Source organism: Melospiza georgiana, chromosome 15 (assembly GCF_028018845.1).
Source record: "Melospiza georgiana isolate bMelGeo1 chromosome 15, bMelGeo1.pri, whole genome shotgun sequence".
In the NCBI taxonomy this organism is placed as follows: Eukaryota; Metazoa; Chordata; class Aves; order Passeriformes; family Passerellidae; genus Melospiza; species Melospiza georgiana.
In genome coordinates this window covers 7391816-7419790 of record NC_080444.1, presented here as the reverse complement: position 1 = coordinate 7419790, position 27975 = coordinate 7391816, and the positions used below count along the sequence as shown (strand labels likewise).

General features: G+C 45.8%; 2 protein-coding genes across 4 annotated transcripts in view; one reads left to right on the top strand and one right to left on the bottom strand.

Moving 5' to 3' along the window:
* The window catches only part of CNOT6 (CCR4-NOT transcription complex subunit 6), a 32667-nt gene extending 28517 nt beyond the window's left edge, over positions 1 to 4150 (top strand). For all 3 annotated transcript variants that reach the window (XM_058034677.1, XM_058034675.1, XM_058034676.1), the window contains exon 12: positions 69 to 4150. In XM_058034677.1, coding sequence (XP_057890660.1) covers positions 69 to 281 — 213 coding nt within the window. In that variant the 3' untranslated portion in view covers positions 282 to 4150. The remainder of the gene's footprint in view (positions 1 to 68) is intronic.
* A 10728-nt stretch (positions 4151 to 14878) lies between these two features.
* LOC131089803 (uncharacterized) lies at positions 14879 to 19701 on the bottom strand. The gene is made up of 2 exons (XM_058034769.1): positions 19577 to 19701; positions 14879 to 17837 (listed from the first exon to the last, which is right to left on the bottom strand). Exon 2 carries the CDS (start codon positions 17833 to 17835, stop codon positions 16846 to 16848), a length of 990 nt encoding a protein of 329 aa, XP_057890752.1. The 5' UTR covers positions 17836 to 17837; positions 19577 to 19701; the 3' UTR covers positions 14879 to 16845.
* Positions 19702 to 27975: the final 8274 nt, after the last annotated feature.

Sequence of the window (27975 nt, the reverse complement as noted above, 5' to 3'; positions counted from 1 at the left end):
GTTTGGAATAATGACTTGAGACAAGAATAAATACTGACAATAATCTTTTTTTTCCCCTCTTGTTTTAGGGTATTATTGATTACATCTTCTACTCTAAACCTCAGCTAAACATACTTGGCATTCTTGGACCTTTGGATCATCATTGGTTAATAGAGAACAATATAAGTGGTTGTCCACATCCACTCATCCCTTCTGACCACTTCTCACTTTTTGCACAACTGGAGCTTTTGCTGCCTTTCCTGCCTCCTGTAAATGGAATCCATCTCCCTGGCAGGAGGTAGTCAAATACATTTTAGAGGGCAACCTCAATCTAACTTGTACAATTGTAAAATCTGAATATAGAGGAGTGAGGTATGGCCAACAGGGATTTTTTTTCTTAATAATCTTAATCTTAAATCTAATTATTTGCTAAAGACATAGTAAAAGCCAGGTGCTATCAACAGACACAATTCTGAGCCCAATATACTTTGTATACTGTTCCACAGCGATTGGTGCATTTGCACCTTTCTTTAATACATTACAATTAACCTTCCTGTTTCTTTTCTCCAACGTGACATTTTCATGCCTTGAAATAGGGAATTGTTATACAGTGTATTCTCTTTGCACAGTTATCTGTAGCACTACTTTTTTGAGGCCAGTAGGAACATCCACAGAACATTCTCCGTACTTCACTCCCTCCTTTTTCAGACTTGTTTGTAAAATATAGAATTTGAATTTAGCCTTTATTGATTGTATATGAACAACAGAAAACCTGATTTATGAGATTTTGTACTTTAAAAAAAAAAAGAAAAATCAGATTTGGAAAATGATTGTATTGTAAACTAAGGCTAAATTTTTATCTGTTTTCATGTGTTATAAAGGCCAGCGTGTAAAAGAGGTTGTCACAGGTTTTCTCTGCTAATGATTTGCACTGTTAGGGTTTCGTTAGCCCTTTTATACTACTTTTTATGTTCAATTGAGAACGTGGCTTTCAAAATCCAAACCTGTAAAATATTAATATCTTACAGAGATAACAAAATACATTCTATTTCTGATAAAAAAAAAAGAAAGAGGCATAGAGTTCTCACAGAACAGATAAACTGAGCAGTGAATATAAGTAGACCTGTATGGATTGAAAGTTATTGCTGATGTGTACACAGTCAGACATTTTTTTCATCTCTAACTTTTGAAGTAAAATCTAGGATACTTGTGTACAGCTTCTTCATTTCTGTTTTAAATATTTGTCCTATCTCCACTGTGCCTGCTTAAATTTGTTCTCAACTAGCACTGCCTGTGCATGCAGAGAGATCCTGTGCATCCTCTTTTATTTTTTTAAATAATGTTAACACTTGTGAAAATTTTATGAAGATACTTTTGTATAAGCTGTGGCATCTTTTTTCCTTTGTGAAGCATTGAATATCACACTTTGGAACATGTTCAGGTTATGGGTACACAGTTTCTAGCTTCTAATGCCCATGCACTGCTTCTTTCAGTGTCATTGCACAGCGCTGTTTTTCCCACTAAGAACTACTATCATGTGGATTCTCTTTCATTTGTGTGTTCCTCAGTTTCTGAAAGTATAATTCCTTGAAGATAAAACCTAGCCCTACATTTTCTATTAATGAAGCAGTGTAAAATAAATGCATCTTCAATACAGGTCCCAAAGACAATTCTTCAGATCATATTTTAAAGTGACCAAGTCTTATTTTAAAGTGTCAAGCAAGACCGAAGTTATAGTGTACCCTCAGTGCCATTTGTGTCATGAAGCCAAGTATATAACAGCTTACAAATTTAACTTGTCTATTTGTATCCTAAAAGGGAGAATTCATCATCTCCTTAAACTAATACAACTTGAATAATAAATGTAAAAAAAAAAATTAATAATGGAGATAGAGCTTGGTCTTAAACAGCTTTTGTTTCAGCTGCGGGCAGGGAAGCAAAAGGACACTGAGCATTATGAGAAAACTTTCTAAATGTTGTGAATTTTTTATATATAAGAGAATTGATTGGTAATAATGATTCAAAATTTTATTGAAAAGTATCAGCACACAAGTGTGCTCAAACCGTTCTGTTTTAAGCTCAAAGAAAAATTGCAAACAGTTCGGATGTGTAAAATGTACATTTTAAAATTTCAATACGAGAAATTTTGATCTTGAATCCTTGTCTGGGACCTGATCTCTTGGGGTTATCTTGTTTTGGTTTTAGTTGTAAAAACACCAAACATGTCCAGTTTATAATCAGTACATTGAAATGCTGGTAGTATTGCTGTAGTAGATTTAATGCGTAGTGTTATTTTTTTTCTGTTTGTTTTTTGGGGTTTTTTTGTAAAGTGTGAATAAAAGGTGTTTTACTCATGTTTCCTTAATGATGTCTTGGTAATGTACATCATGACAATTTCCAGTAATGATGAGCCAATTTAGCTTGTCAGACTAAGCAAACTATTTTTGTTTTCTGATATCTGGATTGTGTAAGGAGTCCAGAAAGCTTTACAGAAGGGGAAGGGAAGCACTTACTCATTTTGTATTTTTTTAGAGGGGGATAATTTACTTTAATAGATGCTGGAGCTTGAGTGCACTTGTTAGATTCTAAAGGTTTGAGCTTTATCCAGTATGTGTTCTCCTCTATTGCTTAGTCTTAAAAAAATATTTGAATTTATGACAGCATGTGAAAATATGGCCCCTTGTGCTTTTGGAGACACAACTGTTCCTGCTTAGTCACCTTATGGTCTAAGGGTCCATTTGAATAACCATTTCCTCCAGCTTTTATAGTAGTCTATCAGGTCCTGATTGAAAACCCTCTGAATCCATTGAAGACACTCCTTTGACTTCACTGGGTTTTAACTGGACAGCAGCTGTGACTCGGGGGCTGAAGGAAGGAAGGAGAAATGTTTTGAAAATAGGGAAAGACCAGATGGCACCAAAACAGAGCTGATATAAACTTTGTCAAACAATCTCTCAAAGAAAATACATTCTTGTGTCAAACAAATCTAACTCAAAAGTCTCAGTTTCCAGCTATAACATAGAATAAGGCAATAAACCGTGTCTTCACAAAATCAAGATGTTTGCTTCATAGTTTTTAACATGAAATGGTTATTTGCAATATTTTTATTCGAGGTGGTTTTGGGTGTTGCCATAATGTACCTTCAGTGTTCTTGTTGTAAAAGCACATACAGCAAAAGTCACAGAATATCCTTGGGGTTGAAAGGATTTATTTAGGTAAGACCAGGCTTTTTTCCACTTAAAATACACTCTGCCATATCTTGTCTAGTTTTATTTACATTTACCAAGAGTTCTGGGTGTCAAAGTGTAAATTGAACTACACCCTTAACTAAAACAATTGTTTAGAGTACAAGACTAATACCACGAGTTACTGCTTTTATCATAACACAAGTAGGGGGGAAAGAGCATATAAATTGGTGTGTGTTGTAATTATTTTGTCCTTTTAGCAGCTTTAAATTAAAGATAAATTTGGCTAGCATTGGACTGAACCAATTTTTAGAACATTGTATGCATCTTTGATGTAACTTCAGCAAATCTTTCAAGGTTGTGGTTTTTTTTTTTATAGCAGGCTTACAAAATAGCTTATGCTTTGCTTTTTCAACCATGCAAAACCTGCATGAAAGACTAAATAATTGCAACACCATTGTGGGGGAGGGGGAAAAAGAAAACTAATTACACTGTAAAACTTTGAAAAGTTCAGTTAACCGCTTCAGTAGCAAAGCCTTTCTCATCCAGCCGGACACAGTATTTTTTAGTATGTTAACTGCTATTCTTTTCTTTTGGTTGCATAAATTTGTAACACTTAAGTGTCTTGGTATGTTTAAGTAGTGTCTAAAATAGAATATCTTAGTCTTTATTCACAGTACTTCTGTATAATGTGTAATGCACTGGACTAACTCTTGTTTACCATTCATGTAACAAAAACCAGCACATTATCTGCACTAAGCTCAAAGAATGTTGCATTTGTCTATAGGCAGCTCTTCAATAAGATAAATGGGAAACTGAATATGGTCTGATGGTAAACAAGGGCTTTTACTGTTCTCTTCAGTGGAACTTTCTTCTTGGTCAAATTTTAACTAGTTAGTATTATATTTATATACAGGGTCTTCTTTTTCTTTACCAATGTATTTTCCTACTCATAGCTGACCAATAAATCCAGTATCTGTTTCAAACCTTCTTGAAGTCTAATTCATATTTTAACTTGATTTGTAAAGGTCTTCCTCAAGAGTTACAGCCAAAGTGAGTGAAGTGTGTGAAGGGTATCATGGAAGCATAAGGATCTTGTTAATCCCACAGACCTTGCTGTGCTTCCTGATCTGCACACCAGAAATCTGCTCTGGTCACTTGGGGTTTGGATTGCAAAGTGAAGGCATGATCAGAAGTGCCTCCAGAGCTTGTGGAGAGCCCTGTCCAAACCTACTCGGGGCTCAGCTCCTTGTGTTCATAGCTGGCCACCCTCTGACCCTCCAGGTCAGTCTGTAGGATCAGCTGTGCAGTGGAGGTTTTGTCTCAGCCCTGTAGACCCCGCTCCTTCCTTCCTTTACTGCTCCAGAAGCACAAACACTTGGGGTCTGACAGCAGGAAGGGATTCAAATACTCAATTTACTGTGGGAGGGAAATAAAGTGAAGATTTCTTCAGCTTATTTTTCAGGAATGAGTTGCAGCAAACTCTTGTCCTTGGTTTATTTTCCTACCCTGTTGTTTCTCTGCGGGTGCTGCTGTCTCAGTGTCTGGTGCAGCCTCACCACATTTGGTGTGATGTTCCCATCACTGCCAGCAAGACACATCAGACACCTGAGCACATTTGTGTGTGTGGAGCACTGAAGCACCCAGTACCCTTCCTGGCACCACTGCCCTCCTCAGAGCCCCCGTTCTGTGTTTGGTGCTGAAATAAATGATGTAGTTCAGTGTTCCAATAAATACCACAGGCCCCACAATGTTCAGCTTGCTTGTAGGTTTAAAATGTGCTCTGTTGAAGCAGCTGTAAGTCCCCAGCAGTGAGATGGGTCGCTTGCAGACCTAGCTATGATTTCTCTTTGGTTTTGTGTCTTGGGTGAGATGTTAATTCCCAACACATTTGCAGGATTGCCACTAGATGGTGTGGGAAACACAGACTTGAGCTGCACACAGCCTGAACCTGCTTCAGTGCATGCACAAAGTGTGCCTTGTAGAGTTATTCTGAAGAATATTTATGGGAATTCAGGCCCAGGGATGAACCTTTTCTAGTGGCAGCAGCTGGTTTGGTAACTTCCATGCCAATTAATACTGGTTTTATAAATCAGCTGTTATGACAGGAATGAAAGGGACCTACTTGGTCCTTGGTGACAAAATTATTCAGTAGGAGCTTCCCTTGTTGCATTAATCAATCTATTTAAGGTTATGCTTTCAGATGAGCACAGTTGTTACATGGTTCCAGACTGGAGTTTACAAGCTCCTAAACAGAATGTGCAAACCTGACATGTAAGTATGGGGAGAGCTGTTGGTAGGGAAAGTGCCAACACTAACAGAGAGGCCAGGGTCCTTGTCACAGAATGTGGGGAGGAAACAGCACCTCTCCCTCAAAGGCAAAGGACTGAGCTGAGCCTGTGTCCTGTCGTCAGCCAGGGCAAAGAAATCTTATCTTTGCTTAACTTGGAGTAAAATAACTGGAGCTATTTTAATAGAATTGACTACACAATCTCTTCTGATCAGACCCTGGTTTTTGGTCCTTCATACCCCATATCCACTGTCTCTTCATTGATGGAAAAAAGTTGGATTTGGGCTTTCTAGGGTGAGAAGCTCCCAAATCAAAGCAGTTAACAGTGTGGCTTGTTTTTCCTACTGGCACTGGTGAGGCAGAGGAACCTTAAAAGCTGTGGAATTGAGCCCAAAGAGAAAAAGGTAAGTGGAAAGGACAAGACTCAGCCAGGTACATGAAGTGACCTCTTGGGAGAAGCCATACTTCACTAAAGGTGAGTGTTCTGGTTCTTTTCTTGCTTTCCATCCTCCTTTCCTAACCCAAAGGCAGTAATGGTTTACTCTCTCTATGTTCCCTTACTCTGTATAGAAGGCAGTAAATCTAATTAAGCTATTTATAGGGATCTTTGGTACAGTTGAATATTTTCTTATTCCAAAATAAGCCTAGTGTTCTCACAGTTTATCAGTTTTTAAAAGATAAGAAGGTACATTTGGGTGACATCTTCCTAGTGTATCAGTGGACAGCACTGATTTATTTCAAAATGCTAGATATTTATTGTAAAAAAAGCACACACTACATAAAATAAAAACATACATACCCTCCTTCTGGGTTTTAGTGACCACAGAGATTTAAGTAACACAGAGGTCACTTGATGAGTGACCTCTTTAATATAGTTTTTTTCTTTATATAGCTTTTTTTTTTTTCTTTAATATAGTTTTAAGTTTTCTCTGCAGTTTTCTGGTCTCTGGGAACATGCCAGGCTCCAGTGGTTTGTGAGAGTGCTTCATGGTGATGGGGTGCTGGGAACCAAGTCCTTGCCATGCTTGTGCACTCACCTGTGTCACGGGGTGTGTGTGCTGCCAGCCATGGAGCAGCTGCTGCAGGCTCAGAAGGATGAATTACAGGTTATTGAGCAAGGGAAACCAATGGAGATGGTGAATATTTGCCTAACTCTGAAAACTGAGCTTGAGGGGAACCTCATCCCACTCCAGAGCTCTCTGGAAGGAGGCTGCAGCCCATGGGGGTTGGTCTCTTCAGCAGCACGAGAGGAAATGGTCTGTCAGGAAAAGTTTACATTGGATTTTAGATTTCTCTAGAAATTTATTCATGGAAAGGGTAGTTAAGCATTGGAACAGGCTTCCCAGAGAAGTGATGAAGTGGCCATTCCTGGAGGGATTTAAAGGATGTTTGGCTGTGGCCCCTGGGGACAAGGTGGGCTTGGCAGTGCTGGGTTAATGGCTGCCCAGGTTTCCAGTGAATAATAACAGCAACACCCAGCAAAACTCCACAGGCACTGCCCAGGGAGACAAGATCAAATCAAACATGCTTTTTTTCCTTCAACTGCTCTTTGATTTTCAGTTTCTACTTCACGAATTTATGCTTTTTCATGTCCTTTGCAGTGTTTAAGTTGGAGTATGAGGCAGCTGAAGGTTTTCAGTGCCTTAGCTGTTCTCTGAGAGGCTGCACCCTGTGTAAGTGGGGGCTGTGCCTGCTAATGCTTGCAGGTAGTAAGCTAGGAGTATTTCTGGTGTAAATTGAGGTGGTAGACTACAGGAAGGATTGGGATTACCCTGTGTAACATTTTCTCCCCCAAGTGGAATTATTTATCCACAGATCAGTGAGGGAGGAGGAAGATGAACAAAAGGTAGAAATTTGGGTCTTGTCCCAAAATAGCCAACAGGAAATTTTCCATTGACTCCACTGGGCTTTCACAGGGAAAACACAGTCAGGAGCAGAGAAAATGAAGTTCCCCATGTGCATGTGGAAGAGCCTCTCTTCCCTGAGACCTGTCCTGACTCCCCAGAGCCCTGCAGGCACCAGGGCAGTGTCTGACCTGTGGCTCCCAACACAGGATTCACATCCCACTGAACAGAGTTTGCATTTTTGCTGGGTCCTGTGCCAAGTCTCTGGCATGGCTGTACAATTTAATTAAGCTTTCAATTTGATAGTGTGAAAACTGCAGTTTCAACTTGTTCCATCAGCCTCAGGAGTCATCCAGCCTTTCCCTTACATTTGTCCATGTACTCATGTCCTGTAGGAACTGGTGAAATGAAAAAAGAGAAGGAACCACCTGGCACTGCAACACATGTTCCTCTTTTACCTCTGTGATTCTTTGCTTGCTCTGAAAAATCTGTCCCTATATAATTATTTTTTTCTTATATGTTTGGGTAATCTTTTTCCCTAAGTAGGAATGATTCCCATCCTACAGAAAGCAGAAATAATTCCAAAAGCCAGCAACTGACTGAAAATCCTGGGTGTCTGGGTGGTGGAGCAGGTCACACCTGCAGTCCCCAGCTTGGACTCTGGGGTTGGTTCTGCTCCTTCTTGTCCTGCAGGTGAGAATCTCATCCCATGAGCTGAGGGACTTCAGCAAGGGTAAAACTGCTCTGCATTGAGAAGAAAGATTCATTTCTGTGCAGATCAGATGGTCTGAGGATGGTACAGGGCCATGGCCTTGTCCTGCTGGAGCTCCTCTCCACAGCAGGATGAGCAATGTCCCTTCAGTCTGTCAGGAGCATTGGTTCCCTGCTGTCCCCAGGACAAGGAATGCCTGTGGTGCAGTGCTTTGTTTCCACAGTGATTTTAAAGGTACTGTGCTGCTGGCCTGGAACACTCTGTACAAGGTTCTGAGAGGAAGGACTTCTTAAATACATCTGGAAATGTTCTGATCCATAAAGATCCGTGAGTCTGTCTTGTCTGTTGATGTACAATGGAGCTGAGAGACCTTGGGAGCTCCTTTGGGTCAGGATGTGCAAAAAAACACTTATCTAAAAAAAAAAAAACAAAACCAATTATGTGTGACAAACTCCTGTGTAAATGTGGTGCTTGAGACTGTTGATGAAAAAGGAAAGAATTACAGTAAAGCTAATTACAATGTTTGGTTTGATAGCTGGGGCCTCACAGCCCCCACAGGTCTCAGTCTGACAAAGTGAGTCAGGTCATATTAGCCTTTGCTATTTCTGGAAGAACAGGGAAAAGGGAAATGATAACAATATTGTTAATTTCCTTTTGAAATGAAATTGCTAGAATTAGTATTAGATACAACAAAATGTGGCAAGGTGGTTTGGGGAGGGTTTGTTTCTTTGCCAGTTTTGGGCAGCAAATACAAAAATGAGTGGCTTCAAACTGACAGAGGGCAGGGTTATATTGGGTATTAGGAAGTTATTCCCTGTGAGGCCCTGGCAAAGATTCCCAGAGAAGCTGTGGCTGCTCCATCCCTGGAAATATTCAAGGTCAGCCTGGATGGGGCTTGGAGAAAACTGCTGTAGTGGGAGATGTCCCTGCCCATGGCAGGGGGCTGGAATGAGATGATCTTTAAAGTCCAAACCATTCTATGATACTGTGAAAATTTGGAATACAATGGGCATCACAGAATTTGCCAAGCCTAAAGGGGTGACGTTTAAATGCTTTTCTTTCTGGCTTTTATCCTTTGCAATGAACTGTAGGAAGGAGGCTTCATCTTTGGGCACAAAATCCAAAGATTTCTGCTGCCTGTCTGAGATCACCAGGTAATTTTCTGCTGCCAGCATCAGCCTCAGAGGGATTTTTCTCTCAGAATGCTGTTGTTGAGGACAGTGCAGTTTAATGAAGTGAACTGATGTGCTCAGAGCAGCTGCACTGCCCTTGCTGTCACATGCAGTGCCTTGTGCCTGCTGGCCAATTGTGCCAGGAGCATTTCTGCATGTCAGAAAAATGTGCAGGGTTTATGGATGTTTGTCAGCATCTTTCTACTGAAAAATAAAGCCTAGGAAAAGGTTATACTGGGCACCCCAGCCTCCACCTTCCACCTCCATGGCAAGTCCCACCTTGGAGCACTGGTGCAGCATCTGCCAACCTGGAAAGTGAACTCTGTTCCAGAATCCTGAGGATTTTGTTCCTCTTTTCCTTGTTGCAAGACCTAACCTGTTTGGCTCTCTTTGGTGGTGGAAACCACCACTCCCATTATCCCCCTAACACTTCCCTATAATCCCACTGTTGGCTTCTGGATCCAGCTATTCACCCCACATCTTTTCCTGGTTAACACCATTGTACAGTTATATAATTAATTTGGTTAATTATGCTTAGAAGAGTTTCAGGGTGGAGACAAAAGCAGCTCATCTGCAGCCAGTTTATTGTGCGGTTCATTCCCTTCTTGAGAAATTGTTGATCTGAAGCTCAGAGGCAGCAGAGAAAGGAAACTTTCATTTTCTGCCTTGATGATGACAAGGGGAGGGTTTTGCTGAGCGCTGCAGCAAGGATCAGTTGTCACTTTGGTCTCAAGAACTTCCTAGAGCAGGCAGTGCTTTATTATTCCAGGGAAGAGAAGACACTTTGCAGTAGATCCTGCTATTTGTTGTTGCTATAAAAAGCCTGGGAAAGGGAGGTGGGGAGGAATCTGTTCTAAACCCAGCTCAGCCCTTCAGGGAAGCACAACACTTCATTTCTCTTGTATTTCTTTGACCCAGTTAGCATTGCACAAACGTTCCTGATCACAGGACTGTCTAATCCTCTCTTGGATCCTGCTGAATTTTATCTTGTTGACATCCTGCAGCAGTTAATTCCAGGAGCTGACCCTGCACGGCAAGGAGGGTGATGTTTTCTGTCTGTGTGCCCTTGCTCCAGCTCTGAGCAGAGGCTGCATGGAGGCTCAGCACAGGATCTGGCACCTGAGGCAGGGATGTCACCATCCCTCCAGGGCTGGGGCTGCCTCACCCCCCAGCACACCTGAGGGAAAGCTGAACGTTGACTGAGCAGCTCAAACATCACCAGAGCCTGGCTGTGCTTTATATCAGCTTGTGGTGCCTGAAGGAGCAGGGGCAGTGATGTTTGTGGGGAGAGCTGGGACTGAGCCAGGCTGGGAGAGCTGCTCCCCATCAGCTCCTCTGGGCAGGAGCAGGAACTCACCTGCAATATTTGTACCACCAAACTCTTCTTACCTGCAGACAGTGCCAGTCACCACCACTGGCACAGTCACCCCCAGTGCCACTTAGACCTCATCTGTCCTAAATTGGAGTCTAGATGGATGGATGTTTGGGTATTAGGAAGTTCTTCCCTGTGAGACCCTGGCAAAGATTCCCAGAGAAGCTGTGGCTGCTCCATCCCTGGAAATATTCAAGGTCAGGCTGGATGGGGTTTGGAGAAACTGCTCTAGGGGAAGATGTCCCCACCCATGTGGGGACCTGGATGTTTCTGGATCCAAAACTGACAATGATCAGGCCTGTGCTTGTATTTGCTTCCCCTAGAAACAGTTTTATTTTTTACTGTTTTGCACGGCTGGCTCTGTGAGCAAGGACCATGTGCAGGTTCCTTTGCTCTTTGTGCAAATCCAGCTCAATCTGAAGCTCCCAGATCACTCCACAGATGAGGCTGGAGTGGTTTGTGGGCTCAACATTTAGAGGTGGCCACTCTGCATTTCCACAGCCCCCAGCTCCACAGGGCCAGGCTGGCACTGCTGGGCAGCCATGAAGGGCACTTGTGAGCCAACATCACAATTTATTCTGTGCAGTTTTTGGTGTTTCTGTAGCATGACCTGAGGGGGAGTGCGAAGAACATCTGGAGCAAATTTGGTATTTCTTGTGTAATTGCTTTGGAGCCTGGACATTTGAGATGTGGCGTGTCCCTGTTCTGAAGCTGAGCTAGTGGAGCTCAGCCAGTGCTCATTGAGTGAGTTGGAACAAAACAAAAACACAAAACAATTAAGGCTGGAAAAGCCCTCTAAGATCACTGACTTCAGCCCATCACTGCCAAACCCACTGCTAAGCCATGTGGGTTCCCAGGTGTCACACCTACATGGTTTTAACACTTCAGGGACAGTGGTTCCACCATTGCCCTTGGCAGCCTGTTCCAGGGCTTGAGAACCCATCCAGAAATTGTTCCCAAAACAAAATCTATGTATCCCATCTCTCCTGGCCCAGCTTGAGGTCATTTCCTCTGGTTCTGCCACTTGTTACTTGGGAGGAGAAACCAGCACCCACCTGGCCACAGCCTCCTGTCAGAGGGTTTTAGAGCAGCCCAGCACCTCTGGTGTGAACCATGTTCTCTCTCTCCCACATACTCACCATCCAGGAAAAAACAACAAAACACTCAGCTGAGCACGGCTGACCTGCAAATGTGACATTGTGCTGGCAGATGAGATGTGGCCGTGTCCCTGCTGGCTCCCTCTGCTCTCCCCCTGCCCGACCATGGCCCTGCAGAGCAGGATTTGCTGCTCCCGAGGGACAGAGCCCCTGCAGGTGTGTGAGGCACAGGCAGGTAAAGCCTTGTCGTTCACACACAGCTTTTGCTGAGCTCACAGCAGGCTGGTGGGGCTTTCAGCTGGGTTAATTTAAAAGCAAAGTCAAGAAACAGTGGATACAATGCTAATACACACAAATAAATAAAGTAATAATTTGATTTTTCTCATCAGCTGCTATTAGAAATCTGTGCTTTGAATGCAGCACCCCATTATCCCCATTAAAAGCCCATTCCAAAGCACTTAAAGGCTCCCTTTGATTTAAATGGCATTTGGTCAAAATTTATGTAGCAACAAGCTGGTATTCTAAAAATGCCCAGTCTTTCTACAGCTCTTTGCAGCAGCCCTAGGAAGCATTGCCTCCAGGAGCATTAATTCCAGGAAGGCTGCAATTACCAGGAACAATATCTCTCTATTTACACAACATGTATTTTGCATCAGCTGTAGCTTGTGTCAAGCAAATTATATTATCCTTGAGAATCCCTGAGCATGGGGAAAGGCCACAAGCCCATGATGTGGCACTTCAGGGGTCATCCCTGCTGTCAACTGTGGCCCAAATGAGTGATGCCAGCCACAAAAACACACGTGGGCCCTGGTGAGCAAGGCAGGGCCTGAACGTTCTGTGTCTCCAAACACAAGCAGCAAAGCTTTCAGCCATCACTTCAGAGCTCTCCTCTGCTCGTGGTTACAGCTGCAAATGGAAAATACAAAACACCTTGCCATTAATCACAATGCTGATGGTTCACTCAAGGTTTCGTTCAAAGCTAAGGATTCCTGCTTAGTCACTAAATGCAGTTTAACTTCATTCTGCACCATGATAAATGAAGTAGTCTCCACTCAGGAGGGCTCAAAGTTAATTAAAATATGCCCTTAATGAGCAATTAGGCCCAAATGCAGGGGGAAAGCCTGAAGCACCCCCCACAAAGCCCCTGCTTGCAGCTGAGCCATCCTTGGGTTTTGCCTCGGGCTCAGGTCTGATCTCCTTTAAAGGTGGGAGCTTTAAGTTTTCCTTGGAGCTTTAAGAATTGGATTTTTTTTTTTTCTGAAATCAAAAGTAGCTGCTTTAATCCTAACTTTAGACTTAAAGACCTTTTTGGGAACTGATTTTGCTAGCCTTGCTCATAGCCCTCCAGCCTCTCCCTGTTTGTGTGCAGCCCTTCGATCTGCCCCCACTTGTCTCTCACATTACAACCCCTGTCTGTAATCACGCTGCACTGCTCAGATTTTGGTTTGTTTATCACCATCTCTCTTGCTGGCTGTGTGGGCACAGCATCACTCCTGGGTGGGCGAGGCTCTCTGTGCTGCAGGAGTTTCTGAGCAGCTCCTGCAGTGCACAGGTCTGATCATCACAGAGCTGTTTACTCCTCACCTTTGGTTTCAGCTCATGGCTATCTTTGTCATTTAAAGACAAGAATATAAGGAAAAAGTGGGACAGTTTCCTTTCTGCCTCACCATCTCTGGTGTGTAAATTCTGGTCATGATTTTCTGTGTCCAAACGCATTTACGGTTTGCAGCAGGGAGAGGCTGCATGACCATGCAAGCAAAATTGCCATGAATGCTCACAGTTTGCTGTGAACTGGATGTGAAGTCTGAGACTGAAAGCTGCTGGTGGGATTTGGATACCAATTCCCCATTCAAATTAATCCAAATCCCTTTGGCAGTTCTGATGATCTCAATAAATGAGATTTTTCTGCCAGTGACTTCAAATGCAGAGCCTGCCTTGAGATTGGCCATGGAAGCAGCATGGCTTTTATCTCTCTCTGTGACCTAAATTCCCAGATAAGGTTTTCTTTCTTGTCTGGAAGCACTTCTGAGCAGGCAGCAACTTGTGCAGGCTTATCCTGACCAGTGATTCCTCGGGGCTGTTCTTCAGAGAGGGAAGGAGGGGACCATTTTCTGATGGCCCAGGAGTGCACCCATGGGGAGAACAGAGAGAAAAGTGCTGTGTAACCACAGGCCACATTATCCTACCCAACAGCATCCATTGGTTTTCCTTTGGTAGGAGTGCAGGCTCCCTCAGCAGAGAGGGAGGGGGCAGAGAGGCTGTGACAGGGAGGGACAAGGCTGCCCCAGTCCCCATCCCCTCCCTGAACCAGCCCCAGGTACACCTGCAGCAGGTGGGTGATGTTGTACAGCTGCAGAACTGCCTTGTCCAGGGGACTGGTGCCTATTTAATCGTGCAGTGAGTTCACAAGGACCAAGATGGTCGTTTCTGCAGAGCTGATGGTGAAGAAGGTGAGGACTGCGCTTTTCAAAACAGGATTTAAGTGAACCTGGATAGAGAAAACCCTCCCTGTCTGCTGCCTCTGTCCTGTGTTAAACCAGCTTTTCTTTTCTTACCTGTCACAGCTTCTACTGCACAGCTGGGATTCCTCAGCCTGGGGCTCCTGGCCCTGCTGGGAGCTGCCCTGCTCATCACTGGCACCACCAGCCCCACATTTCCCTCCTCCCAACATGCCCTGCCACTTCTGTGACCCTAATTTGCCTCTTTGTCTCTTTGCCCCCATCTTTGCTGCATCCCAGCAGCTTTGGATCCTCTTGAAAATCCCAATTGCTTGAGCAGAATCTCAATATTCACTAAAGCATTCCCCAGAAAGAGCCAGTTCACTCCAAAGCTTCCCTGCTCCAAACCTGGCTGCTCCTGGAGCTACCACTGTGTTTTTGAATGGCTCCAGCTCTGAGCCCAACCCTGCCACCACCCAAGCCCCCAGAATCTGCTCCCAGTCCCACATCAGAGGAGTTGGAGGCTTTTCCCAGCGTCCTGGGCTGCATCTCTCTGCTGCTGTGCCTCTTTGCTCTGGAGACAAAAGGTGATGGGTGTCAGGGGGGCAGAGACTTGCAGGATTGTGGCAGCTGAGAGGAAATCCCAGCCCTGGGCAGCAGCTGCTGGAGGGGTGAGGTGTGAAGGCCTCTGGTGACCTGGCAGAGTGAGGAGGTGCTCGCATGGCAAGGCACAGCCCGTGTGCTGTGGATCAGCCCAGCACTGAAAATAATGCCCTGTGGAATGCAGGATGGAAACAACAACTGGATGGAAGGATTTTATTTGTTTCCTCTGTCAAAAGCAGTGATACATGCAGTTGGCACAAGACTTGTTAGGCATTAGAGTCATAAATATTCACATGGAGAGGAATTTAAATGACAGCAGAGCAGTGAGGACAAGCATTGCTTAAACCCCAGCATTTACCTGAGAAGGGAGGGGCAGGTGTGGAGGAGGCAGAGCAGGCTGGGACCTCCTGGGTTCAACTTTCTCCATCAGCTTTAATGAGTGCTGGAGCCACCTTCACTTCCATTCTTGATGTGTGGTTAGTCCAAAAACAGAGCTGAGAAGCAGCTCAGCTCCATAGCAATAATGAGTTTCAAAAGGAGAAAAAAATATTTGAGGTAAGAGATGTGAGGATGAGAAGCTCAAACACTCTCACCTTTTGATCCTTGAGCATATTTACACTCATGTTGGTGCTGAGTAGAAATTGCTTTTTCATTTAATCTGCTTGAGGGTGGTTTGGAAATCACTTGTGAGCATTTTTATAATTGCAGCTTTCCAATGCTGTTTTTCATCTTAGCTGCTGTTGAGCAAACAGCCTGGTCCCTCTGCTCTCCACTGTGCCAAAACATTTATTCCTAGTAGTAGTAATAATCAGGCTGGTACTGCTTTGCAGTTTGCTCAGCTACATCTCCTGACTGGCTACAGAGAGTGTGACACCAGTGTGACACCAGAGTGTGACACCAGACACAGGTGGGTGAGGTCGCTCTGACTGCAGGATAAAGTGCCAATGGCAGCTCCTCTGATGGAGAAGTCTCTGTGGCAGTGAGGGATGCCTGGGGATGTTCCCACTGCCCCATGCCAGGGCCTCCCAGCCCTGTGGGAATGCTTCTTGTCCTGCAGACATCCCAGGTAGCAATTCCATCAGCGTGAATTGTTTGTATGTGCTGTGTGCTGGGTGGTTGGGACATGCACATTTGCTTTTTCCGTGTTTCAGTCTCGCAGCACGAAGCAAAGCTCAGTCAACACCATCAGCATGGTGAGAATACAGGACCACAGGTATGAAGGGAAACACAAGTTACTATTTTACATTCAGGTTCTATCAGCAGCAGCCCAGCATCCCTGGGCTGCCCCTCAGCCAGGGCTGCTCTTCTGAGCCTGCAGAGCTCTGTGTGGGCTCCTGGGCCCCACACCTGAGCAGCAAAGCCCACGGGTGCCTGTGGTGAGCAGCCTGGCTGTGGCAGTGCAGAGTCCCACACGATGCCTGCTTCCAGCTGGCTCCACAGCAGCCACAGCCCCAGCACAGCAGTGCCCACCAGGGCCCCCAGCTCTCCTCCTGACAGGGCTGAGTCCAGGAGTAAAGGGACAGGGTAAGCACCAGGAAAATCCCCACCCAAGGAGTTGTAATATTCTCCACCTTGCCCTCCAGCAAATCCTCATAAAAGACTTCTTATGATTTTTAAGAGATAATTCTTTATGCTGCTGCTCTAATGGGTGACCTCTCCTGGGATCCTGGTGCTGAGGCAGGGATCTGTGATGGGTCTCCCAGTAAATGTGTGTGTCAGGGAGTGCATTTCCTACTGTCCGAGCCTTGGGCAAAGGGCTCCTTTCTGGATAGCTGTGCTCAAGTGTCAGCAACATCTGCCAGCTTGGCACTGGTACTTCAGTGTTCCCACTTCTCCAGCACAGATGGGATTTGTGCTCTCTCCAGCTCTCTCCAGCTTTTCTTCACGCTCAGGGCAGTTCTAGGCAGTAGGTGGGAGGAGATGCTTCATGAACTGTTGCCTTTCCAAAATGAGAACTGATTGCTGTTTCCTTAGCAGATGAGACCCTGAATTGTCCCTTTGCCCACGGATGAGGGATATGATGGATCACAAGAGTCTGCCTGACTCGCATGCATGTTCAAGCCATGTTTTCTGTGTGAGGACTCCAGGGAGAGCTGCTAGAGCACAGGGTTGGTTACATCTTGTGAATAAAATTATTCTAAGCAGCTACTTCTTCACACTTCAGCAATGGCTGGGAGCAAACAAGCTTTTATCTTTGCTTCTTTCCAGATGCATCTGTGCTCTGAAATCCAGTTATGGATGGTGGCTTTTTTAGGGACCTGGAAAGACTGGAAGTATCTCTGCTTAGTGGGAACATCACCCATGACATTTTTGTAACACTGAGAAGTTTTTCTTCCTTCTTTTTCATCTATGCCTGCTGTATTGAACAAATTCTGCCTTCCTACAGAGCAGGGCAGGGCTGAGTTTCCTGCCACCTTCTCTCTGGCTGAGGGTGCCAATTTCTCTTCAGTGTTAATGAACATGGGGCCATTTTCTTTCTGACTGTGGTTATTCCCTAAAACTGTTCCCTCATCCCTTCTGAGATATCTCATCTCTGAGCATACTGCTTCTTTCTGAACTGGTCTTGGGGAGGGAAGCCTTGGAAAACTGAACACTCGTGGAAAACTGGTTTTCCCTGTGCTTTTTTCTTCCAGGTTTGTGGGATGAAGGTCACCATTTGGGGCAGAAGAGTTGCACTGTGAGTAACCAGTGCTGGCACTTTCACCATTGGAAGAAGCCTTGGAGGAGCAAAGATTTCCTGCATTGGTGTAAATTTGTTCCAGGGGATCCTCTCTGGACCAAAAGTCGCTTTCTGCAGGTGGGACTTTTCCCAGTGGCACCACACTGGAGATGAAATTGGTCAATTTACATTTTGACCTTTCCTGCTGCGTCCCCACCAGCGATGGAGAACCTGACACATCCTCAAGGGTCTTCAGGGTCTTTCTGTCCTTACCCTTACGTCTGCTTTCCAGAAGGGCTGGGAAGGTGGGCCTGGCGAGGTGGCAGATGGACTGGATGTAGTCATCACTGGAGTGTGAGTCTGGGCTGGCTGCAGCACTCCCAGCACTCTTGGGGTTGCTGCTGGGCTCCTCCATCGCTTCCTCGTGGGTTTCCCGAATGGTTGGGAGAGGCTTGGAAAGGCTCAGCCTGATCCGGGGCGCCATGGCTGCAAAGAGCAGAGCAGAGCAGAGCTGATCAGCATGTGAAAACCTGCCCTGGTAGAGAAATCCTGGCCTGGCTTCTGCCTGAGCCACCTGATGTCTTCTCGAGGTAAACACGGCTGGTAGCAAAAACCGCGCTTTAAAAGTTTGCTGGCGTATCCATGGCTTCATAAAGAGCTTCATAAATGTGCCAAAGAAGCCAGGTCATTAAATGTGGCAGTAAATAGAGGGTTCATTAAGGAGATCAGCAATGGTGCTCCCTCCCTCCTTAAGCAGCTGGAGGGCATGGGGCAGAGGCATGAGCTTGTCTCACTGCCCTTGGGGGAGCGGCAAGGCACAAACTGCTCTCCTTATTTAATCTCCATGTCTGCTCGCTGTGACAGGGCTCTGACTGCACCCTTGGCCCAAGGAGCTGAACCCAGCAGGAGAGAGCTGCCCTGCCCCTGTGGGGAGCACCACCTACATAAAGCAACATTACAGTGGTCCCTTCTAGAAACTGTAGGTGAGAATGTACAGGGTCACTTTTATCACTTTTATATCTATATATCTATATATCTATATATATCTATCTATATCTATATCTATATATATAGATATAGATATAGATATATATCTATATATATATATATAAATAACATATTTATTTTATTTTTTAATGTAGTTCATAAATGTAGTTATGAAGAGGTAGGTCCTCCCCTAAGTGCTTACATAGAGTCAAAGGGATTTAATTCATATTTAATTTATATTCAAATACTCATCCTCAACTCATTTTAGGATGGATTTCCATCAAACTGCTCCTACTACTCAGTTAAATATATTGAATTACAAATTTTTCTGTATATTTTGTGCTGCAGTGTTTTCTAACTGTACTGATTTTTTATTTTTTTTTCCAAACACTTTCCTCTGTTCTTTGCTTATCTCCCCTTCTGGCAGAAATGACCACACAGCCTGGATTTTTTTTTTTTTTTTTCACTGCTTCCCCCAATGAAATTTGTATGTGACTAATCTGCAGACACAATATAGCTTTGTTGTGTGATTAAACGCAAAAGTGCTTTGCTGGCTATTTTAATGCCTTGCTTGTCATTGCTGTAAATAAATCTGGCTTTGTAGAGCCTCCCTGCAAAGCTGCAGATCACACACGGAGCACAAATGAGCAGCTCGTGCCGGGTCTGTCCCTCCCCAGGCTGCTGTGCCCTCCCTGCTTTTCCTCATGTGCTGCTGGAAAAGCCAGCCAAGCTGGGATTTGCTGCCCTGAGAGCAGGAGATGCTTGCTTTAAACCTTAGGGCCCTTTTATTATCATTTTCCTGCCTGCTCCGTTTCTCTCGTGTCTCCAAGCCTTGAAGAAAAGGCTTTTTCCTTCCTTCCCTCCCAGCCCTGGCCTGAGCCCGGCAGTGTCAGAGCCTGGGCCCGGCAATGAGAGCGAGGATGCTGCTGGCGAGGGGCGCGGGCATGTCGTGTTAAACCCGACAGCGCTAATCAGCCACTGGGTCCTGCCAACACGCCCTTCCTCCGGAAGGAAATTTAAATCACCTATTTGCAGGTAAAGAACTCTTCCGATGAAGGGATGGATCAGATCCCGCCCGGCCGCGATCGCCTTGGCCCTGGGCACCTCCTGCGGCCCCCGCGGAGCTGCACCCGCTGCCTGCAGCCCTCCCGCCGTGCCGCGAGCATCCCTGGCTGTCAGCACCCCGGGTATCCCTGGCGACCCCCGGCACACGCCCCGGCCAGGCCCGCTCCCCTTACCTGCTCTGCTGCGGTCTGCCCGGGCTGCGCGGCTCTGCCCCGCTCGCCGCTCCCCGCTCCAGCTCGGAGATGTGCTGTCTGACACCAACCCATGCGCCAGCTCCCTGCCTCAGTCAGCTGATCCCGCTGCCTGTTGTGTTGCTGCTGCTAAATATATCCCGCTGGCTGCCTGCCCTGCAGAGCCGCAGCCGCCGGGCGCCCAGGCAGGCACCGGGGCAGCCCGCGGGCACCGGCCGGGAATGGCCATCCCTCATCCCAAATCCCAAATCCCTGCGGTTTACTGCCCTCCGGGAACGGCCATCCCACATCCCAAATCCCAAATCCCTGCGGTTTATTGCCCTCCGGGAATGGCCATCCCACATCCCAAATCCCAAATCCCTGCGGTTTATTGCCCTCCGGGAATGGCCATCCCACAACCCAAATCCCACATCCCTGTGGCTCATTGCCTGCAAGGAATGGCCATCCCACATCCCGCATCCCAAATCCTGCGGCTCATCTCCCGGCCGGGAATGGCCATCCCACATCCCAAATCCCTGTGGCTCATGGCCCGGCCAGGAATGGCCATCCCACATCCCAAATCCCTGCAGCTCATCTCCCAGCTGGGAATGGCCATCCCACATGCCAAATCCCAAATACCTGCAGCTCATGGCCCGGCCGGGAATGGCCATCCCAAACCCCAAATCCCTGCGGTTCATTGCCTGGTGACCATTCCCCAGGTAAAAGGGACCGTGGGGCCGCGGCCATGCTGCAGGAGGGGAAAGGCTGCCCGTGCTCCAGGCTGGGGTGGGAAAAGAGGAGCCGTAGCTCCTTCATGCTTTAGTGCTGGAAGGGGAATCCTTAAGGTTTGGGGCTGTTTTTCCTCCTTCTCTGCCTTATTTTGTGAACAAATTTGTGCTGGTTTTCCCAAGAGGCAGTGGGTGTTTGCAGCTTCTTTAGCGCTGCTCTCTGCTCTCTTCTGTCCCTGCTTCCATTCTGCTCTGAGCGGAGCATCCCTAGGCCAAGCTGTACCTCCCTGGACGGAGCCACACATCCCTGGGCTGAGCTCTACATCCCTGGATTAGGCCCTACATCCTGGGCCAGGCTGTACCTCCCTGGGCTGAGCTGTGCACCCCTAGGCTGAGCTCTGCATCCCTGGATTGAGCTGCACACCCCCAGGCTGAGCTGTGCATCCCTGGATTGAGCTGTGCACCCCCAGGCTGAGCTCTGCATCCCTGGATTGAGCTGTGCACCCCCAGGCTGAGCTCTGCATCCCTGAATTGAGCTGTGCACCCCCAGGCTGAGCTCTGCATCCCTGGGTTGAGCTGTGCACCCCCAGGCTGAGCTCTGCATCCCTGGATTCAGCTGCACATCCACGTTACTGTGGAGGCACAGCAGCAGCCGGCCCTTCCAGGCACCTCCCAGGGCTGTGCTCCACCAACCCCCTCTCCCAGTGCTCCCAGGATCATCCCCATTTGTGTTTCTCTGAGACCACACAAGTGCATTGCAGCAAATTGCTTTGCCAGGAGGACTGGCAGCATCCGACCTTGTGGGTCCCTGGGCAGCAGGGATTTGCCTTTGTTGCCTGGCTCATTAACATGCTGCAAACTGATTGCAATTCTGGAGCAACCCCAGTGTCCCCCTCATGGCCTCTCTTGCAGCATCACATTGCGTGGGGAGATGAATTGTCATGTTGCAGCAGAACCTTCCTTCTGTATTTATTTCCCAACGCTGTCCTCAGAGGCAGCCCCAACAGCTGCTGCTCTTTCCTGGGAATAGCCATCCCACACAACACCCCTGTGTGCCCAGGCCAGGGAGTGTGACTGCATTTCTGAGCCTTGCTTCTCCCCACAACGCCTGTCCTGACCTGCTGGAGGGATGAAGAAAAAAGCAGAAATTTTTAATTAAAAATCACTACTTTAGTTTTAATGCAAATATTCTGTGTTACCAGCATTCAGGCTGGAATTGGCTTTAACAGCTGATTTAGTCACCCAAGCCCACACTCATCATTCAGGTTTTTTTTCATCTCCATTAAAAAGAAATAAGCAGCTCAGCAGACTTGTGCATCCCTTTGGGATATGGTTCCAAGCAGATTATTTTTTTTTTTTCTGGAAATAGCCATTGCTTATTATTTCAACATAACAGGTACGTAAGCTTAAGCTATTTCTCTGGACTTCTGGTGCCAAACAGCTGAATTTAGCTGAAATGACCCACAACATTTCAGGCATTAAATTCACTAACAGCAATGATCTTCAGGGATCATGCTGTAGTAACTCAGACCTTCAATTTTTCCTTCTTGCTTGCAGGAAACGTGATTACCATCTAAAGGAAAAAAACCCTCAGACATCAGCTATGCTAAACAGCTGCAGTATGGAGCTTGGGAAAAACATTTTGTGAGGAGGATCACTGAGCTGGAAACAAACTCCAAACTTGCAGATGTGCATGGATACATCCTCTTTAAAAAGAGTCTTCGAGATGGTTCCTCTGCCCTGGTGAGTCTCTCCTCCCTGCTGGAGTTACCTCCTTCTTAAAGGTATGATGCAGTGAATAGAACATGCTACATGGGAGGGACAAATATAATATATCTCTTTTTTTGTTTACCTCAACCACAGCTATTTGGTTTCTTCTTTCATCACCTGCATCCTCAAAAAATCTTAATTTAAAAGAAACAAGGTGCAACTTTGAATGCTTGCTCTAAGAATGCCATTTCTGTTATTACTGATCTGCCTATGTTTAAATTGTACCTTTGCATAGATGAATTTTTCATCATCATTTAGATTATACATGTCCCAAAGTGCCTGAACGCTGGTGTGGGTTGGTTCCTCTTGGATGTACCACACAAAGAGGTTGGAGGTCTCAGTGAGGGCAGCACTGCCATCACTTGAAAACCTTCCCCTGCCAGGGCCACATGAAACCCCCTGTCCTGCCAGCAGCCCGGGTCACTTAAAACAGGTATGTCTTTCAATAGCTGCTGTGTTTCTTTAATAAAAGATTTTTTAAAATTAAATTACAATCATCAATGGAACTTCTTGTGTTACCGGCCTCTAAATTTTCTTCTGGAGGGGCTGGAATATGTTTAGATGCCTTAAGAAATAACCCCAGAAAACAGCTTATTCTTGAATTATTTTCGGTGTTTTGGCTGGTTGGATTGATGGTGGCTCTATTTCTCCACTGCAGGCGCTGTCTGTGTTTCTGTCCTGCAGGTTCCCTCCTCCAGGCAGGGCACGATGTGGCCCTGCAGCATCTCCGCTCCATCCACCCGCGATGGGCGCTGAGCCGAGGGGATTTGACTCCCCCGGCCCTTCCCGAGCGCATCCCCCCAGACCCGGGGATTTTCCCGGCGGGGTCGCGCTCCAGCGGCCGCTCCGTGCCCGCAGTTCTTGTGCCGTGCCACCATCTAGCGGCGGCCGCACCGAGGCGAGCCGTGCCGGGAGCGCCGGGGCCGCTGGGGCTGCGCGGATCGGCTCCGTCCGGGGGATGCGGGGCACAGCGCTCTGCTGATGGAGCGGAAAACCCAGAGGTTAACCCGGATCAGGCTTCTCCCACACGTGTCATCCTTCTCTGCTCCTTCCTCTAATGAGATTTAGAAGTGCGTGATGTGGTTCTGCGGCTCCATCGCTCCGGGCCCTGCTCAGCTTTGGGAAGTGGCTAAAGGAGGAGGGACTGGGAAACGTGGCGGGGAGAGGGAAGGGGGAGAGCAAAGGTGAGCAATGAACGCACACACACACGCACAAACGCATATTCACATGCACACACACACAAACACACGTATGCAAACACGTATTCACATGGACACACACACACAATCACACACACACAAACACATATTCACATGGACACACGCACACAAACACACGTATGCAAACACATATTCACATGGACACACACACATACACATCCCTAGCGGAGTTTCCAGGCATTTCTCTCCCAGGAAGGCTCAGGAGCCTTTTTTGACCCCTGTGAGCAAAGCCCAGTGTTAAGCCAGAACACGCTGTCTGAACCCCCTGGAAATCATCCTGTGCCCCCCTCACTGTGGGAAAGGGGAGTGGAATTCGCACGGCACTTTGGAGGAGCTGCTGCCTTCTGCCTGGTGTAATTAAGAATAACCTGAAAATTGCTTTCCTGGCCTGGAATTGCAGCTCCTTGAGCTGCCTTAAAAAAAAAAAATAATCCTCAGAGCCAGATGATGGTGAAAAGGGATAAAAATGTGATGTAGGCAAGGAGAGGAAGGGAAGGCCTCCTGTGGGTGTCATCTTTTGGCATTTGAGAGAGAGAGAGCAAGACCAGGGGGAGGGAGAGGTGTTGGACATGACTGACCCCACCTTGGGTGTCCCTCGTGTCTGGGGTGTGGATGTGACACCCTTTGCCATGGACACTCTAAAAATCTCAAAATCTATGAAAGCAAAAGGCAATTAAATACAACCCTGGTCACAGCTGTAAATGCTGCATGAATTATCACATTAAAGGAGCCCCAGGTTTGGGCTTGTCCACTGTTTTATTAGGGCATTTAAATGTGTAAATGACTTTTCCAGATGGAAAGTGTTGAGGTGGCTCCTTACCTGATTAAAGAATGCTGGACTTGAATGCATAGCATGGTGCTCACTGAATAATCACAGTAAGCAGGGATCTTTCAAATCCTCAAGCAACAAACTTCAATCAGATGAGAAAGATTCAATTATGCTTTAAAGGGAACCCAGCTACATGTGTGCAGGATAAAGCAGGAGAATGTGTGCAAAAGGATTTCATGGAAAGGAGCAATTACTTCATCAATAGGACATGCAAAGCAGAATTCAGTCATCAGTCCTGAATAAAAGCCCAAATAACTGAGCCTTTTAAAGAGATGATACATGGCCCAGGATGGATTTGGGCCTCAAGCAGGTTTAAGTGAGTTTGATTAATTTCTGTGCAGTTGTCAACTGAGGTTTTGGTCCAGTGACTTCATGATATTTAGCCTTGGATAATGGATGTTGTAACAAGGATGTAGGACTTTGGCAGCAAGTGTATCCCAATCCTACTTCATTAAATTGTAGAAATTGAATTGGTTTTGAACCTGAAGATGCTGGTTCTTCCTCCTCCAGCATCTCTGCATAACATTGACTCAATGAAAAAAGCACAGGGAAAAGCCAAACACTTTTTTTTTTTTTTGCAAAAGAACACAGACATTTAAATTTAATAAATTATAAAATTAAAGATTCTAATTTGTATATACATTTTTAATATACAAGAAATGGCTATTTATTGCAATTTCTGTTAAGGCATATGTAAGTGAATGGAAGTTGCATATAGATATTCAGATGAACATAGCTAATACTGTGCATTGTAGGTGAGTAAATAAGATATTAAATGCATTATGTAATAAAATAAAAACCCCTTTGAGTACTGGTAAAGCACCGTTTCTAGAATTCTCAAAATATCTGAAAGCATTCTATGGAGGTGTTGTGAGACTCTAAATATTGAATGGATATATGGATATAAAAAGTGATGCGTTCATAATAGATAACAGAAATTTTTAAAGAAATGATGGTGAAAAAAATGGCAGATGACTGAAGCCAAAGAAACCAGAATTTGTTTGGGATTTTTTTCATGAGAAGCTGTCACTTGGATTTTAAGTTTAGACAGCCAGAAAAATGACAATTGAGAAAACTGTACCTGCATGGTGAGATCATAAATACATTGCTTTGTGGGAGCACATTACTTTATCTCTCAGATCTCTGAGATGGTCCCTGCAGGAATATATTTTTTTATAAACCTGCTTTAGTTTCTGGGGATTAGGTTACATTAAAATATTGCTTTCTGCTTGTTGTGTCTGAAAATGCAGCACCTGGGCAACAGCAAACTCGTTACAGAAGATCCACTGTGATGATGCTCTTGCCCAATTACAGCATTGTAGAGAAGGTGAAACAGTTGTCAAAGTTCAACCAAACAAAAAAATGACCAAATTTTCCACTGCATGACACAGAAATGAGATCAGCTCAGGAGAGCAAAATTGATAAAGAAATCTTTTGTCCTGGGCTGCTTTTTCTTTATCAATACAGCTCGGTGCTGTGTTTTCTAACAGAAGTGATGTACATGTTCTTGGGGAATGCTGAAAAAAACACCTTCTGAAGAACCCATGGCAGCTTGAAAAGAAGGCATCTTTTCTGGTCTGAAGAGACTTAACTTCCCCCCTTCTCATACAGGAAGAGTGTGAAGAGAAGGCAGCTGGTGGCTCCTGCTCCTCAAAGAGATGGTGCATCAGCCTCTCGATGTCTTGAGCAATGTAGACTGAAGCTGCTGCCTCAGGTAGTTTAGTGTTCTCCCCAAAAAAACAGCTAGAGAAATATTCAGTAGAATTTAAACCATTGAGAAACAAATCAAATTAAATATCTCAAAAGGTGAGACTGAGAAGGGAAACAAGCCCTTCCAAAATGCAGATGCCACCAGGCATTGCATTGGGTTTCTAATGACACAGGACCTAACATAGCCCCAGACCAGCCTTCCAGGAGGCTGTTCCTGCTCCCTGAGGCAGCAGAACTTTCCACTTTATCTGGAAAAATGCTTTTTTGAGCTGTGGGCACTGCCTCCTGTGGTTTTTCTTCACTCTGCCTATTCCAGAAGCTAGGGCAGAACAGAATCTATTAGATGAGTTACCTCAGGATTGGAGCCATGGGTCTTTAAAAACCCCTGAGGGTAAGACTGGTACCCTCCAGGCACCAAACTTTTACCTCCCCATCTATATAAATCCAAATCCAACCCTTTCTATCTTTGGGTTTGTAAAAGTTTTTCCTAAGTTTCATATGCTTGGATGAGCTTCCTAGTCTATGAAAAAAGCTGGGGGTTGTGGTTTATTTTTATTGTCTACAGAGCTAAAAGGATATTAGCTTGAAGGGGAAAAGATGAGTTTTATACTAACCACATCAGTGTAAAGGAAACGTGGAAGGCAAGAAACACTATGACTACAGGCTGGGAGCTGCAGAAGTGTCTCCCATGGCACAGCAGCTGGAATGATGTTGATTTAGACACATCTCCCTTGCTTATAAATAGAATGGTGAGTTTTTTTCCCTTCAGTGCTCATTACTACATTGCTGCTGTGCACAGATGTGACCTGACCCTACACTGTTGTTCAAACTTGTCCCATCTGTAGGCAACCACAAATCCCTTGGCACGAGGCTGCCTGGGCCTTGCCTGCACACCGTGGCTGTGTGACAGCCAGCAGGGCTGGGACAGGGGGACAGGACGCCAAGGACAAGCACCCTTTGTCTGCAGAAGAACTCCATGTCCCGGCAGTGAAAGTCTGGGGTGGAACTGCTCCCACTGTGCTGCCAAACTGCACAGCCTGAGTTTCACTCCTCCAAACCAGAACAGATTTTTGCTTGTGCTTCTTGCTGCTTCCACATCTGCAGCCACGTCTGCTTGGCCCAGGAGATGTTTTCTAACGCTCTGGACTCTTAGCAGGCCTGTTGGGCTTCCCAGCTATCCTGGTCTTCATTGTAGCTCCCATCCCTGCACTGAGCTGCTCCAAGTGTATCACTGTGGTCCTGTGTAAGAAGGGGCACACGACCCCAGCTGAAAACATTTCTTCTCTGCCTGGGCTAGTAACTCCATGGAGAATTTTTCTTAGACCAGGCTTGTGCTTCAAAAACTTCTGGCCACACTTCAGGGCAAACACAGTCCCACATGTAGGTGCTGTAAAGCCTGAGGCTCCTGCAGGCTCTAGCCTCCTTTCCAGCAGGAATGGCTCGTTTGGAAGAGGAGATTGGGCAGTTCATTCAGTCAAAGGCAGAAGGCAGATCACAGAGAGTCACACATGCTTCACCTTGCAATACCTGTGAAGCTCTTTGCCAGCAGCTGGGCCAGAGAAGAGCTCACACATTGCTGGGAATGCAGCACATCCCCAATAATTTTGTGACTCTATATATGGATTTATTGCTGGTGCTGCTTCAAACCAGGACCAGCTCAAGCTGGAGGGTGAGATCTTCCTCTCAGACTGGAAAATATGAACTTGGAGCCACCAAACCTACCTAGTGGTAAAGAGAGGATTTCAGGGAAGCCCTGGACTCTGCAGGAGATTTACCAGCAAAGAAGAAACAAATGGAAGAATCCAAGCCAGGAAAAAATCTGCTCAGATGCCACCCACAGCAGGAACCAGTCCATGCTCCCTGTCTCGGCAGAGTTAGAGCCAAGCTGAGTTCATCTTCTGTTCTCCAACCAGGAATGCAAAATGACCTATGAAAACCATGATGACCCTGAGGCGGAAAAAAGTACTCAAAGGGTTGTCAGGTTACACATCTTAAAGTTTTCTAGCAGACCTGGTGCTGTGAATACACAATATATGTGTGTGTGTGTGTGTGTTCATGTAAGGGCACAGCAAACAGTTGTTCACTTCTGCACCAATAAAGCTGTCCTAAGGAAAGGAAGATAATACAAAATTAATTCCTCAAAAA

Excerpts from the sequence above, each read along its gene's own strand:
- LOC131089803 (XM_058034769.1), bottom strand. The coding sequence starts at position 17,835 with ATGGCGCCCCGGATCAGGCTGAGCCTTTCCAAGCCTCTCCCAACCATT.